Genomic DNA, 15429 nt, shown 5'->3' on the forward strand with positions numbered 1-15429 from the left:
CTCTTTGACATTCCCTTTCACTCCCTCGTCATCTAAGAGAGCAACCACCTCCTTGGCAGGTTTCCGACTTTTGATGGATTTAGATAAGTTTTTGTTATTTCCCTTGATGCTTTTAGCTAATGTTCCTCAAACAATCTCTTCACCTCCCTTATTGTCTCCTTGCATTTCTTTTGCCAGTGTTTGTGTTCCTTTCTGTTCTCTTCATTTGGGCAGTCCTTCCAATTTCTGAAGGAATTATTCTTCCCCTTTAATTTACCTGTTAGCCATGCTGGCATCCTTCTGGACTTAGTGGTACCTTTCCTCCTTTTTGGCACACATTCTTGCTGGGCTTCTAGTATTGTGGTTTTGAGTAAACTCCATGCATTTTGGAGCAAAGTGACTTTCTCGATTTTCCCTTTTCTTCTCACCAAACTCCTCATTTTAGTGAAGTTTCCTCTTCTGAAGTTCAAAGTATCCATGTTAGACTTGATTGGGGATTCTCTCCTCACATATTTGCTGAGTTTGATCACACTGTGGTCATGGTACCCTAAAAGTTCCACACTGACATCCCACACTAGGTCCTCTGCACCACTCAGGATTAAGTCCAAGGTTGCCTTCTCTCTGGTTGGTTTCATGACCATCTGTTCTAAGGCACAATCATTCAGTTTATCTAGAAATTTAGCCTCTTTGTCATTACCTGAATATGAATTTACCTAATCTATTCCTTCTGAAGTTCCCACTGACAGTGTTTTGATTAGGGGGGTGATAGAACATTCCTAATAGCACATTTCCTTTCAGGCCTTGTATTGTCACCCACAGTGTTTTGGTGGACTACAGTTTTCTAGCTTGTTAGATTCTATCCCTTCTTTAACATACAGTGCTACTCCACCCCCAGTCCACCCCTCCCTTTCCTTTCTATAGAGTTTATATTCAGGAATAACAGTGTTCCACTGGTTCTCACTGGTTCCTATGTTTCCGTTACTCCCACTATATCTATTTTTTTCATTAGCAACCAAGCACTCCAGGTGGTTTTACAGACAGGGCTTTCCCCACTGAATCCACTCCTGATTGGAATGTGCCAGTCCACATATTTGCTGGATTTAACTCGCCCTCCCTACGGGCTATCAGGGACCAGGACAGACAGGGCTTTGTTTTCCCCCTTTGTCCCCCCAACCCCACCCTGCCCCCATGAATTCTGGCTTAGCCGGAGGTATGTCCTACTTAAAATAATCCTCTATTTCCAGCAGAAAAATTCCAGGTTTTTTTTGGAAAAAACCTCAATATATCTGCTAAGCTCCGAAGCTTGTCTTTGATGTGCGTAGGTGAGCGGCCAAGAGCTATGTAAATGCTCCATCTAATCCCCCCGGATTAAACTGTCTCGAAACTGCTGTGAAGTAGATTTTCTCCTTGGATACCTCACAGCCTAAAGCCCCATCTTTAAAACCTCCAGCTCACCCATCTTGGCTCAACCATTCTGGCATTGGCATATAAGCACCTATATATGCTGAATCTCTTACCTGGTGTGTGCTATATTTCTTATGGCCATTTGATCTCTTTGACCAGCTAGCACATCCTCCTGTCTTCTCTTTACCTGGTTCTACTATATCCCCTTCTGGTTTATCTGAAGTGTTTACACCCTCACACCTTAAACGGATGGCATTTGTTGAACTGGATATTGCCCAGCTCCTTTTGGCTACCTCACAGCCATTTTAAACAGCCATTTTAAAAGCTGTTCTGTGACCTTTTTGATTTTAAGAGCCAGCAGTCTAGTTCCATCTTGGTTCAAGTGGCGCCTGTCCCTTTTGTACAGGCTCACTCCCAAAATGTATCCCAGTGCCTTAACAATTCTAAACTACTACTCTTGGCACCACCATCTCATCCATGAATTGAGGCCCCTCAGCTCCGCCTGTCTCACTGGCCCTGTGTGTGGAACAGGTAGCATTTCTGAGAATGCTACCTTGGGGGTCCCAGACTTCAATATGCTACCTAGCAGCCTAAATTTTGCTTCCAGGACCTCCCAACTATATTTCCCAACATGGTTGGTGCCAACGTGCACAACAGCAGCTGATTCCTCTCCAGCACTGCCTAATAGCCTATCTAGATGTCATGTGATGTCTGCATCCTTCGCACCAGGCAGGCAATTCACTTTGAGAGGATATGGGCCTATCCTTTACAGAAAGGGTCCCTTCTAAGGGAGCATTTCTCTCTTCCTCCTTGGTCCTCCATGATAGCAGAGGAGCCATCAGCCTACTTTATTTATTTATTTTTTATATTTTTACATTGCCCCAGAGATTAATCTCAAGGCAGCTTCACATCCCCAAAGGTCTCATCCATGTACCTCTTTGAGCTTCTGCATATCAGCCTCCTTGGCTTCAAGGGAACACACTTGTTCCTGGAGAGCCAGGAGCTCCATGCACCAAGCACACACCCATGACTTCTGCCGATCGAGCAGATAGTTCCTTCCTTGTTGGTTTTTAAATCTCTATTGAAGACTATTCTTTTTTGCCAGGTTTTTACCCTATAGTTTATCTATTCCCCCCCCCACTTTTTTTCTGTTAGTTACTTTAGTTTTATTTAGAATGTAATTTTAATGCTGTCTTGTTTTGCATGTTTTTGTACACCGCCCAGTGTCTTCGGAGTGGGTGGTATATCAAATGTTTCTAATAAATAAATGAAATAAATAGTTATACACGCAACACTCTGTGCAATACACCTCCCCTCCTGGCTTTCTACTTTAATGACTAGGGATTTTTTTTTTTTGGTCTGTTTAGAGTATTTGGAGATTGTTTGCTTGAAAGTTAGGTCTTAGCTGAAGTTTTCAGCTATTCAACAGTTTAAATTTTCTTTCCCAAGAATATAAAAGAGGGAATAGTACTTATCTTACCTTTCCTTCTATATATGGGCTCCGTGCGATCAAGATGGGTTCCCTTCAAGCTCTCCTGCACACTTCCCCACTAAACTCCACCCAAAACTCCTATGATACCTGTTTGCTAATTCATATCCCAACATGGATATGAGGAGGATGGTGGTTGAATCATTGCTTCTCATTCTATAAGGACTGGATTCCCACACTTGAGGTTTTGTTATTTAAATATTTATTGCTGCAGATCCTGAAGTTATATCAATGAAGTTGTTGCCCTTTATATTTCAGTATCTTGAGTCTTCTCTCTTCATTCTTTGCTTGTGTGCAGTGTTGCATGTTCTGGCTAATATTGCTTCTGATTGGTTTTATTAATCCACCAAGTAATCATGCATTTTTAGAAGATCTAGACAACCCATGTAGACTCATATATATATGAAATATGATTTTAAAACATCTTAAAACATTATCTAACATTTAGCCTCATTTTTTTCATTGTGGTTATAGACTTGCAGCCTGGCCAAGCCCCAAGCCCCCTCCTATTCTTGGGCCTTGGATTCATAACATTGCTTATAGTGATGCTTTTGCCAGTATGGCAAGCAGAATGGATTGATACATTTCTAGAAATAATATTAAATATTAAGAAAACCTATAGAGCTTTGGTATGGCAGACATGAGTGCAAATCCATGATGCCATTGTCCTTTCAATTTACTCCCCTTAGGGCTTTTAATGCCTTTCCCCTGCATGCACTACACGGTTTGTTCCTGCATTGGTTTGCTTAAAATATTATAATCCTGCTCTCTGATAGTTACAACAGTATATACCAAAAGGAATGACTTACTATAGTGTAAATTTTAATGGCATCTTTTTAAAAAGTGCTGGTCAGATCTAGAATTACAATGCATAGCAACTGTAGTGAAAAAGATATAAGAATAAATATTTATCTAACGCTTTAGCATCAAAGCACTTCAAATATATAATCTCATTAACATTTCTGTAAAGTAGGTCACTATCATTAAGCAACCCTACCACGCAGATAGCCCAACAGATAGTGACTTGCCTAAGATTGCTGTAAGTGGATGGAAGAGTCACAATCTGAACCAGGGTGTCTCAAGTCGCTCCTTGGGCACTGTGCTATGTTTACTATCATACCATACATGTTATAGTTTGTATATATTATATAGGCATCATAACTACATCTGGGATTTCCTTACATGCTCAATCAGAAATCTTTGTATTCAACCAAAATGAATATTTCATTGTGTGCTAAAAAAAAACCAAAACATTAGGAGAGAAGACCTTAAAGAAAGTAGAAGACCAGAGTAAAACTTACAGTAAGGACAGCCAAAGATCTCAATCCTTAGCCCAATTTGACCCTCTCCACTCCAGTCCAGAGGAACTATCCGCACATAACGAGCGATAACTGGATGCTGTAAATCATGCCGTACCACAGTGTCAGAATTTATATTTCCAGGAAATGCCTAGAAGAAAAAAACAAAATCCTTTCAGTACTAGAGCTATTTAGAACATATAGACCTACTGTGAAGAAGAGAGATATTGTTCCAGCAATATCAACATCGCCCTGGACTAAATATAATAATGTGAAGGAGTAGTGTGAACCCCTTCCCTCTACAATGTAGATGACCATGGATGAGTAGCAGAGCTGCCCACTACTTCCCAGTAAGCCTCGCTATTGAACCCTGGCTTACTGGGTGATGGTGGGCAGCAGTGGACAATCCTCTTTAGGGCAGCCCCATTTTAAGATTTTCTATTCCCAGTGGGGCATGGAAAATCTAAAATGGCATCACTGCTAAGAGGAGTGTCTGTTCAGAACCATCCAGTGAATCAGGGCCAAATGGAGAGGCTTACTGGTGGTAGCAAGCAACAACAGATGCTCCTTAAGCACAAGTACTTCAGCGGCTGGCTGGTTGGGCCATCTAATGGATGTGAACCCTCAAGTCCATGCTTAACCTGGCCAACCTGATTTTATTTATTTATTTATTATTAAACTTTTTATACCGCCCTTCCAAAAGGCTCACTTGTCCATATCAGGTGGTCACATGGAGGGCCTGGATCATGCATAAACTATCTACATTTTGGAGGGAAAAGACTTATGTTGTTCCCTCACCTCACTATTTCAGTGCCACCCACAGCTAAATGTATGAAGCACAGAAGAGTTTCACACACTGTACCTGCCCTAGGGGAAGGAGGTCCCCGGGAAGTTTTACAGGGTAAGCTTGATCCTGCAGGAAGAGTATTGAAAATTTGTGCCACTTTTGCCAGTTTACAAATATACAGATTCAGCAGGTGGGAAGCAAGCAAGCAGGCAGGCACTATAAGCTCTAATGCAGCATCCAACCCTAAAAGCAAGAGCAGCACTGATGGACCATGTCACCCATGATGTAAGGTTTTTTCCTTTTTTGGTAAAGGTGGTTAACCACTAAGAAATCACCTATTGTTCATCACCATGTAGCAGACTTTACGGGTGTGTGTTTGGGGGGGGGGGGGTTCATTTGGCACATCAGACTAGCATGGCCACAATTGGAGGTGCCCCCCCCCCCCAAGCTTCAGGGCCAGTGAGATTTTTAGGAGCCAGATAGGATATATCATATTGCTGTTCCCTGCAACAACCCATGTACCAATTGATAGACCAATTTTATTTATTTATGTTGTGGTCATGTCTGTGGCTACTGTGTTCCTGGATTTTTTTCACCACTGCCCATAACAGTCAAGATGTTTTCTGAACATGCATGCATATATAAACATTTAGTAAGAGATCACAACAACTATACCAGTTCTGAACAGAAACTAGCTATAAACAACTCCCAATGCACTTTATGAACAGACTGCAGCACAAGTTGATTCAAACCAATATTCTTCACAGGGTTGGTACTTCAAAAAGATCATCATTGTCAGGTCTCTTTAACACATAATGCAACCCTCCTGGGACAGTACCATTTCAAAATGCAGGTGAGACAGTCACATACTTTAACACCACCACCCCCCCATATATTTTTTTAAACACAAAACAAAACAAAATACCTTCATATACCCAGAAAAGTAGGCAGGAAAAAGGGTTCTAGCATACGCATCTCCCTGATGTGATATTCTGTATTTAGGGAATTTCTGAGATGGGGCAGCATACAATTACGTAGTTCCCCCATATAGTCAGCAATGGCTTTACCACATGCTTTTTTGAACATATAGAGCAGATGTTAGATTCAGCAGAGGAAGCATTTCCACATCTAATTCATCCTCACTACAGTCCTATTATGATTATTTAAGAGAAAGCCTCCTTTGCCATGAACCTCACCACCTACTGAGATCATCAAGGTAGGTTTGTCTGTGGCTGCCACCAGCTCATCTGGTGGCGACTCAAAAATTAGTCTTTTCTATAGTTGCCCTGGAGTTATAGAGTGCATTCTGTTGGAATAAGAGTTGTACAATATGCGAAGAGCTTTAGAATATCATTGGATACCCCTATTCGATCCAGTTTTTAGAAGGTAGGTTATTTGATTTTAAATGCAACTTATTTACTTGTTTTTTTACTATCTAATTATAAATGATGGATGTTTTGTTTTGATTTGAACCACCCTGAGACACTGGTTACAGGAGGTATAGAAAAGAAATGTGTTATAAATAAATAAATAAATAATCTCCTTAATAATACAATTAGATGTGGCACATTAGCTAGCAAGATACAAAAGACAGAGAAGAATGGAACCATTCTCCAATTAATTAATGTTCCAATAAATAAAATTAAGAATGTTGTTGGATTTTTATTTTAAGAACCTTATGGCGCAATGATTCATTGCACTGGACTCCAAACAAACAATTCCTTCTTCACTGTTTTCTAAGAAATCCACAAGATGGCATCTTTCTCCATAGCCAACAGCTAATAGAAATAATACAATTGTACTACTTAATAAGCTTAACGGCATAGAAGATGGTTCCATTTATTCTCCTTACTATAATGAAGATTAGGCAGCTAATAGCTTTTAGGGAAACAGTGAGTAGTTAGAAAGACCATCATAAATGTGTCTAAACTACAGTTTCCACATTGCTTTCAACCAGAAAACATGTAGGCAAGAACAGAGTGAAATACTATTATAGTATATGAAAGGATTTCTCATTTTAACATTTACACAATCTCAATTCCAGTTATTCACTTTAAAATATTTCAGGTAGTCTCAGCTCTCAGTCTCTGCCTTACTGCATGTATTTTCTAATGCTGAGTCCAATATACATTCATCCCCATTGACGCCTGATCAGCATATTATTATTTCCTTTATAAAATGTACACACCACACATTGGACTTTAGGAGAAAGTTGGCCAGATGTTAAGGTTACACCAATATTCTGTTGTCAGCTAAACCCCAGAAATAACTGCTCACATACAAGTGGTCTACTCATGTGAGCAGTATAATGCTGGAAGAATTTAATCTTGCAACATAGCAAATCCTCTTCAGTGAGTGAAACAACTTGCAACTTACATTCTGGATCATGGAATGGACATAGTAATCGTACAAGAGTTTGCTCTTCTAACATTATACTGGCTACTCTATAGACCTGTTCTCAAATCTTCACATCAAAAGTATCAATAAGTCTTTTCAGTGTTTTCTTCGGCACATTTGTTCTTGACTCACACACAAGGCCATGTAAACTCCATTTCAAGTGCAGCATACTCTTTTTCCTACAGGACCGTCCGATCATTGTTCATATTATTTGCTTGCATTTGCATCTTGGCAGCCACTCTAGATGCTGTCATGCATCTGTCTCCATCAAAAACAAGCACACAACTTCCTGTTCTACATCAATCTATAGTACAGCCTACAAAAGTCTCCAGTTCTGATAGACTCAGACTGGACTTCCTGGACTGTACAATTGCTCATAGTTTGCTGTTCTTTATGACACAGCATGAATCATATATTACATCATAAAGCAGATTTGCTGGTCAATGACCAAATAAACCTATCTCTCTCACACATAGAGCAGATCTCCCAATAGATCCTGGCTTAGCAGGACTATCCCTCTTTGCTTTTCCTAGGAAAAGGAAGAGGCTTAATATGCATTTTCTTACTGCTCTGTGCCTTTGAAAACCCCTACTCTGTTCTACTGTAGCCTCCCACAATGCTGACAAACATCATAAAAGCTACAATTGAAAATCGAATATTAATTCATGAGGTGTATCCCTTTGCTGCTTAACAATTATTAGATATGGCAGACCCTGGCACCTAATAATTGACAGTGCCATGCTTAAAGCCATTTTTGGAACTACTTGGAACAGGGTCAGCAAATAAATGGCAGACCTGGATGTATAATAACACACCCTGTTGTGGTACATAGAGCTGGGGCTGGCTTTATGTTTCTCTGAACCATATATTTGACCATGTATTATGCATTACTGCATGTGACCATTAGGGATGTGCAAACTGGTTTGCCCTCGAGCCAGTTTGCATTCAAGCCAGCTGGGCTCAAAGGCTTGCCTCTTGAGCTGAATGGTGGGGCTCAGTACGGCAGCGAGACAAGCCAAGCCCCTCGCTCACAAGCCAGCTTGAGGCCGGTCATGTAAAGGGGAATCTGGCAAGGATTCCCATTTATGAATAAAGGGCTGCAGAGTGGGGTGATGAGGGGAAAGTTTCCCATTTCACCTTTCAACAGGTACGTAGTCGGAGGGAGCTTCTGGACAGAAAACTCTCCCTGGTGTCCCAGGTTGAGGCAGTGGCCAGAGGTGCCTTTTATCAGCTTCGGCTGCCAGCTGCGTCCATTTCTTGAGATAAATGACCTCAGAACAGTAGTACATGCTGGTCACCTCCATACTTGACTACTGCAATGTGCTCTATGTGGGGCTGCCTTTGTACGTAGTCTGGAAACTGCCGTTAGTCCAGAATGTGGCAGCCAGGTTGGTTTCTGGGTCATCTCGGAAAGACCATATCACTCCAATCTTAAAAGAACTACACTGGCTGCTGATAAATTTCCAGGCAAAGTACAAGGTTTTGGTTATAACCTATAAAGCCCTAAACAGCTTGGGCCCTGGGTATTTAAGAGAACACCCTCTTCACTATGAACCACAGCACCCATTGAGGTCATATGCAGAGGTGTGTCTGCAGTTGCCACCGGCTAGTCCGGTGGCTACTCGAGGATGGGCCTTCTCCATTGCTGCCCCGAGGCTTTGGAACACACTTCCTGCTGAAATAAGATCCTCCCCATCTCTTACAACTTTTAAAAAGGCAGTCAAGATGCATTTGTTCACCCAGGCTTTTAATTAGGCATTGTTTTAATTGTGTTTTGTGTTTTAACGTTTTAAATTTTAAATTGTTGAAATGTGTTAATCTTTTTATTGGTTGTTTTTATTGGTTGTCCCCGAGGGACTCCATATAGATTGTGAGCCCTTTGGGGACAGGGATCCATCTTATTTGTTTGTTATTTCTCTGTGTAAACCACCCTGAGCCATTTTTGGAAGGGTGGTATAGAAATCGATTGAATGAATGAATGAATGAATGAATGAATGAATGAATAAATAAATAAATAAATAAATACAGCTCCCGTTTCGAAGAACAACCATCACCAAGCTGGAATCTACCCAAGAGATAGGAGTGGAACCACTGCAGAGCAGTGCCCCCTATCCCCAGCTACCCAAGGCAATCCAGAAGGATACCATGGTCGATAATACTGAACACCACTGAGAGATCCGAAAGAACCAGTAGAGTCACACTTGCTCTGTCAATTCTTTGGTAAAGGTCAGTGGTGCATCAGGCCAACCAAGGCTGTCTCAACCCCATAGCCAGCTCTAAAGCCAGTTTGAAATGGGTCTAGATAATCAGTTTCCTCCAAAACTGACTGGAGTTGATATGGCCACCACCCTGTCAATCACCTTGCCCAACCAAGGGAGATTGGAGATTGGCCTGTAATTATCCATAGCTAAAGGGTCCAGGGAAGGCTTCTTAAGAACTCTTGCTCTAGCCAACTCTATAATTACAAAGAGTTAATTATATTATTAGCCATGTTAGGGTTAATAGAACATTGTAGGAATAGTAATAGGGTCAGAGTAGAACCGCAGGCCTGAAAATGTGGTTAGGAGCAGCCAACTGTCACCGTGAGACTGCTTTTAGCACCTAATCAACAAGTGGAAGGAACAGAGCCAGGCCAGTCTGGTGCTGGTGAGATAATTGTATGTGTCCTCAGAGGCTTTGAACCATGTTTTCTGATGGGGATTTCCAAGTGTGAGTTTAACCCAACTTCATGACTGATGGAGACCCCAGATGTAAGATGAACCAATGAAGACCTAAGGACTTGGGAAACCACCACCCTCGTTAGCCACTCCCAGCCCCTTTATAAACTCTGGTTGGACTGTCACTCGGGGTTCTAGCTCCTATCGCAACACAGGCAGAGGCATGCCAGAGCTGTAAATCCTCTGCTCCAAGAAGGAAAGCCCACAGGTTTAAGAACTGACCATTCTTAATCCCATGAGATGTAGGTATTTGATTAGGATTAGATAAAACAATTGTGTTTTGCATATCATGTATTGTGAGAATGCTGTGCTGATGAAAGACTGAATCACTTCTAAGCTTGCTACAATATGCTTTTTTTCTGTTATCTTAATATATAGCTTAGTGAGCAGGGATATAATTGTGACAGTGTTTACTTCCCTTTTGCCTTAATCTCAATATGAAGAGCCACAGAAGCCTGAAGAAGCAGTACTCTCAGCCCTAATACAACATTTAGATCTATTTAGAAAGGGACCAAAAAAGTACCATAAGGCACTTAGCTGGGTCACCTTACACCCCTACCTGAGTTGTCAGGAGATAAGGACTTCTGTATGAGACACCCTAGAAGCAGGACATCTCATACTTAGTAACATCTTAGAACCAAACAAGATTTCCAATTTGTGATAATTTGGCACAGAATCATGGGACAGGAAAACACTTTGTACATGCTCAGAGCCTACAATACTTGAAATACTCTCGGAACATGTCTACACCACAAATTTAACGCCATTTCAAATTTAACTCAGATCACAACCACGGAACCTTGTGCACTGTACTTTAGTGAAAGACCTAGGGGCCACCATAAAACATTCCACATCATTTTTACAAAATTACTGTTCTTTCTGAGAGGTTCGTCAGAGAAAATCGTATTGATCTGAAACTGGTACTACATTTGTAGGGGCTGGGGAGATGTGCCCTCAGTGAATGGTTAGCTCAGTTCAAAGTGTGAACTCTACAAATGGTTGTAATGCTCACTATTGATGCTCCATTTTTCCAATTTTCTTCTTCTTCCAACAGGTTTTCATAATAATAAAATATTCATTCTTTTACTGGTTATTATTGGGGAATAGGAACTATAATGAAAGCAAATGCTGTACAAATTTGAGTTTACAAAACCATTATTTTGTAGATGAAACTTTGGTTTTATCACTGAAATGCATAGATGTTCACATGCACTTATGCTCTGGCACAAAAAGAAAAAGAAAAAAGAAATTCAGCCAATACAAGCATTTATACAATATTAAATGGTTAGAATTCAAAGATAAAAATTTGCATTCAAACATGGAATTCAAATCAAATGCATTTATTTCCAAGATGAATGGACAAGGGCATAAATGAACAAAAGTGGTATCAGAGATTAGCCAAGTGAGATAGTGACCTACCACCCTGGGCTTGTGAGGTGATAATGAGGACCCACACAGCCCACCAACTCCCAATCCAATCTTTGCAGCCTTTGAAAGGTGGATGTAAGAGAAGCACCAACAACTGGCAGCCTCCTCTCCTGGCCCTCGACCTTTTTAGCCTACTTTCCAGTAGGCTTATGAAATCACCCAGCATTCTGTATGTGTGTCTGCCCGTGCATCCATGTGTGTGCCCCCCACCCCCCGCATCAACTTCACAATGTCTGGACAAATATTAATCAAATCAGGTACAGTTGTGGGGACACATAGTGACGTCTCACCCCAATTCATGATGGCAGACGTAAACAATTCTGAGCAGCCTAACGAATTTGAATCTAATTTGCTGCAGCTGTAGGGACACACAGGGACACCTCAATCACATGATTTGTAATGATGTCATCCACCCTGATTCAAGATGGTGGATATGTGAACTGCCTAACCAATTTGGATCAAATTTAGTCCAGGTAGGGACAGTGAAAGGTAAGTAGGCAGATTAGTTCTTACTATAACTTGTCAAAATGTGCAAAGGTCAGATCCAACCTCTGATCCAACCTCTGCTTTAAAGGGAGTGGAGGGCAAGGAGAAGAGGCTGCTGGTGTTGGGGACACCCTGACCCCAACATTAAGCCCAGAATTACTAACCTAGAGTTGTGCAGAATTCAGGACTGTGTCTGAATTTCATTTTATTAAGGAATCAATTAATGCCTGAATTTAGATGAACTCACTGACCAGTGCATTACACCCAGACCTCATGACTGCCTGGTAAATGATTTGTGAAGGCAGGGGCAATCTAGCATTGTGTATCAGTGCTTGTGAAACTCACAAGAGACACAATGGGTCTTGCTTGTAGGGATGTGCGGTTCGGTTCGGATCCGGACCGGTTCGTCCGAACCGGTCCGGATCCGGCGGCTCGATCCCGGACCGAATCGGGCCCTCCCGGGGACCGAGCCGGACCGAATTCGAGCCGGTTCGGTACCGAACCGGCTCGGGTTTCCCGAACCGGTTCGGGAATGAAATTGAGTCTCACTCAGTGTCTCTTTAAAGTGTGTCCTCCATTTTGTGTCTCCTTCCCGAAACTTTTGCTCCTCCTTGCATCCATTTTGTGATGCTATTTCCAGGCATTGTATTGGCTGTGCTATTGATCCTTGATTGGCCAGAATGAGTCCTTTGGTCTGGTAGGCTGCTTGGCTGTTGCACTGTTGAGAGCTGGCACCCTGTTGGCCGTGGGGGGAGTGCAAAGGTGGGGGCTCCCAAAGGAGGGAATTTCAAACCTATATAAACCCAAGCCTCTTCTCTGGAAACTTCTCTTGGCTGCAGTTGTGGGATCATCTCTGAGACCTGCTTGCCCTTTGCTGGCTGCTCTGGTGTCTCTGTGAGTCCTGACTGTGTCCTGTGTCTCTCTGTGTGTGCTCTGTCTAATCCTTTGTCCACCTGCCCTTTGTGACTCTCTGTGTGTCTCCTCTCTCTGTCTGTCTCTTGTCTGTATACTGTGTGTTACTTCACTTTACTTTCTTCTTAATTTCCCCCAATTTTCCCTGTTCCTTGTCTGTCTGCTTTTCTCCCCCCCTCCCCCCCCTTTCCCTTCTCATCCTTTGGGCCTACCCTCCCCCTCCCCCACTCCCACCCACTGCATCCTCATTGCTTTAAATCTTCTTCCATTAATTATTGCTCTTTGTCCTGCCTTGTTGTTGTCCAACTTTTTGATTTTCACATTGCATTCCATTGGTTTCAGTTATATATTGCTTGCTGGTTTTGCTTAAATTGTACCATTTTGTTTGTTTCTGCTGACTGCTGCTGCCCTGCGAGTTGGTTCCCTGAATCCCTCCCCCCCACCCCCAGAGGATTCTGTTGTTGTTTCTTGTTGTCCCATATAATCAGTTTTGGTTCCCTGCTCCAAACTTGCCCCTCCAAGTCCAACCACACCCCACCCCAACCCCACCCCATCCAGCCTTCTCCCAAGTTTGCTGCTGCCAAACCGAGTCCAGTTTTCTTTGCTTGGTTCCACTTATTCATTTGCTATTATTAATTTGCAGCAATTGTGGTTTCATTGTCTCTGTTCACTTAGTGGCCCCCCTCAGAGTCTGTGTTTGGTTCCCCCTCCCCACACCCCCACCCCCAAGTTTTTTCTGCTGGTTATAGTCTTTCTTTTAATTTTTTTTTTAAACTTCTGGCTTGTGTTCTCTTGATATATATTGCTTTATATATTTTGCTACCCTCCTCCTCCTCCTCCCCCCCCTGCCTGCCCCCCCCACCCTCCCTCCTCCCAGACCCTACCCTAGCCCAGGCCCAGCTCCTCCCCCAACCACCCCATCCAGCCTAATCGCTGCTGCTGCCCGAGTTGTTCCAGTTTCTCCTTTGCTGTTTGTTGTTGCCCCCTCCCCTTCCCCCCAACACCCCTCTGCCACACACTAGCCCCCAACCACACACACCCTCTCTGCTCCCCCCACCCCACCTCTTTTTCTCCTTGCCCCTGACTCTCTCCACTCACCCCAGGCCCCCTGCCACACACTAGCCCCCAACCACACACACCCTCTCTGCTCCCCCCACCCCACCTCTTTTCCTCCTTGCCCCTGACTCTCTCCACTTACCCCAGGCCCCCTGCCACACACTAGCCCCAACCACACACACCCTCTCTGCTCCCCCCACCCCACCTCTTTTTCTCCTTGCCCCCGACTCTCTCCACTTACCCCAGGCCCCCTGCCACACACTAGCCCCCAACCACACACAGCCTCTCTGCTCCCCCCACCCCACCTCTTTTCCTCCTTGCCCCCGACTCTCTCCACTTACCCCAGGCCCCCTGCCACACACTAGCCCCAACCACACACACCCTCTCTGCTCCCCCCACCCCACCTCTTTTTCTCCTTGCCCCCGACTCTCTCCACTTACCCCAGGCCCCCTGCCACACACTAGCCCCCAACCACACACACCCTCTCTGCTCCCCCCACCCCACCTCTTTTTCTCCTTGCCCCCGACTCTCTCCACTTACCCCAGGCCCCCTGCCACACACTAGCCCCCAACCACACACAGCCTCTCTGCTCCCCCCACCCCACCTCTTTTCCTCCTTGCCCCCGACTCTCTCCACTTACCCCAGGCCCCCTGCCACACACTAGCCCCAACCACACACACCCTCTCTGCTCCCCCCACCCCACCTCTTTTTCTCCTTGCCCCCGACTCTCTCCACTTACCCCAGGCCCCCTGCCACACACTAGCCCCCAACCACACACACCCTCTCTGCTCCCCCCACCCCACCTCTTTTTCTCCTTGCCCCCGACTCTCTCCACTTACCCCAGGCCCCCTGCCACACACTAGCCCCCAACCACACACACCCTCTCTGCTCCCCCCACCCCACCTCTTTTCCTCCTTGCCCCCGACTCTCTCCACTTACCCCAGGCCCCCTGCCACACACTAGCCCCCAACCACACACACCCTCTCTGCTCCCCCCACCTCTTTGGACCGCTGCTACTGCTGTGTCCTCCCCCCACACCTGAATCCCCCCTCCCTGCTGCGCTGCGCTTCTCCTCTCTCCTCTTTCTCTCTATCATCTCTCTTTCTCCTCTCTCTCTCTTTCTTTTCTCTCTCTCCTCTCTTTCTCTTTGTCCCTGCCCCCCCTCTCTTTTCTCTCTCTCTTAGTCTTTTCTCTCTCTGCTCCCCTTCACTTTCCACCTCCTCTCCCACAGCTGCAGCCGCACACAGTAGCCTACCCACCTGGCGGCTGCCATCGGTTTTTTTTTCTTTTTATAGTTTTTGGTTGATTTTGTCTCTGCTTGGGGGTGAGTTGAGCGACACAAATAGTGTTGTCTCCTCACTTCTGCCCCTCCATCGTTGTTGAACTACCCCGGTTGCCTGTGTGCCTCGTGCGGCCGCCCTGCTGTGTCTCAGCCCAGGGTGGCTGGCTGGCGGCGGCGAATCCGTGACCAGCAGT

At 44.2% G+C, this 15429-nt stretch overlaps 1 protein-coding gene across 3 annotated transcripts in view; it reads right to left on the reverse strand.

The window, feature by feature from the left end:
- Positions 1 to 15429, reverse strand: part of CNTNAP2 (contactin associated protein 2) — a 1803519-nt gene that overhangs the window by 996261 nt on the left and 791829 nt on the right. For 2 of the 3 annotated variants that reach the window (XM_053266196.1, XM_053266197.1), the window contains one exon: positions 4174 to 4321. In XM_053266196.1, the coding sequence (XP_053122171.1) occupies positions 4174 to 4321 (148 nt within the window). Of the gene's footprint in view, positions 1 to 4173; positions 4322 to 7333; positions 7361 to 15429 lie in introns of those variants that run through there. The other variant, XM_053266198.1, reaches the window with a different exon arrangement.

The sequence above is a fragment of the Hemicordylus capensis genome, chromosome 6, assembly GCF_027244095.1.
Source record: "Hemicordylus capensis ecotype Gifberg chromosome 6, rHemCap1.1.pri, whole genome shotgun sequence".
In the NCBI taxonomy this organism is placed as follows: domain Eukaryota; kingdom Metazoa; phylum Chordata; class Lepidosauria; order Squamata; family Cordylidae; genus Hemicordylus; species Hemicordylus capensis.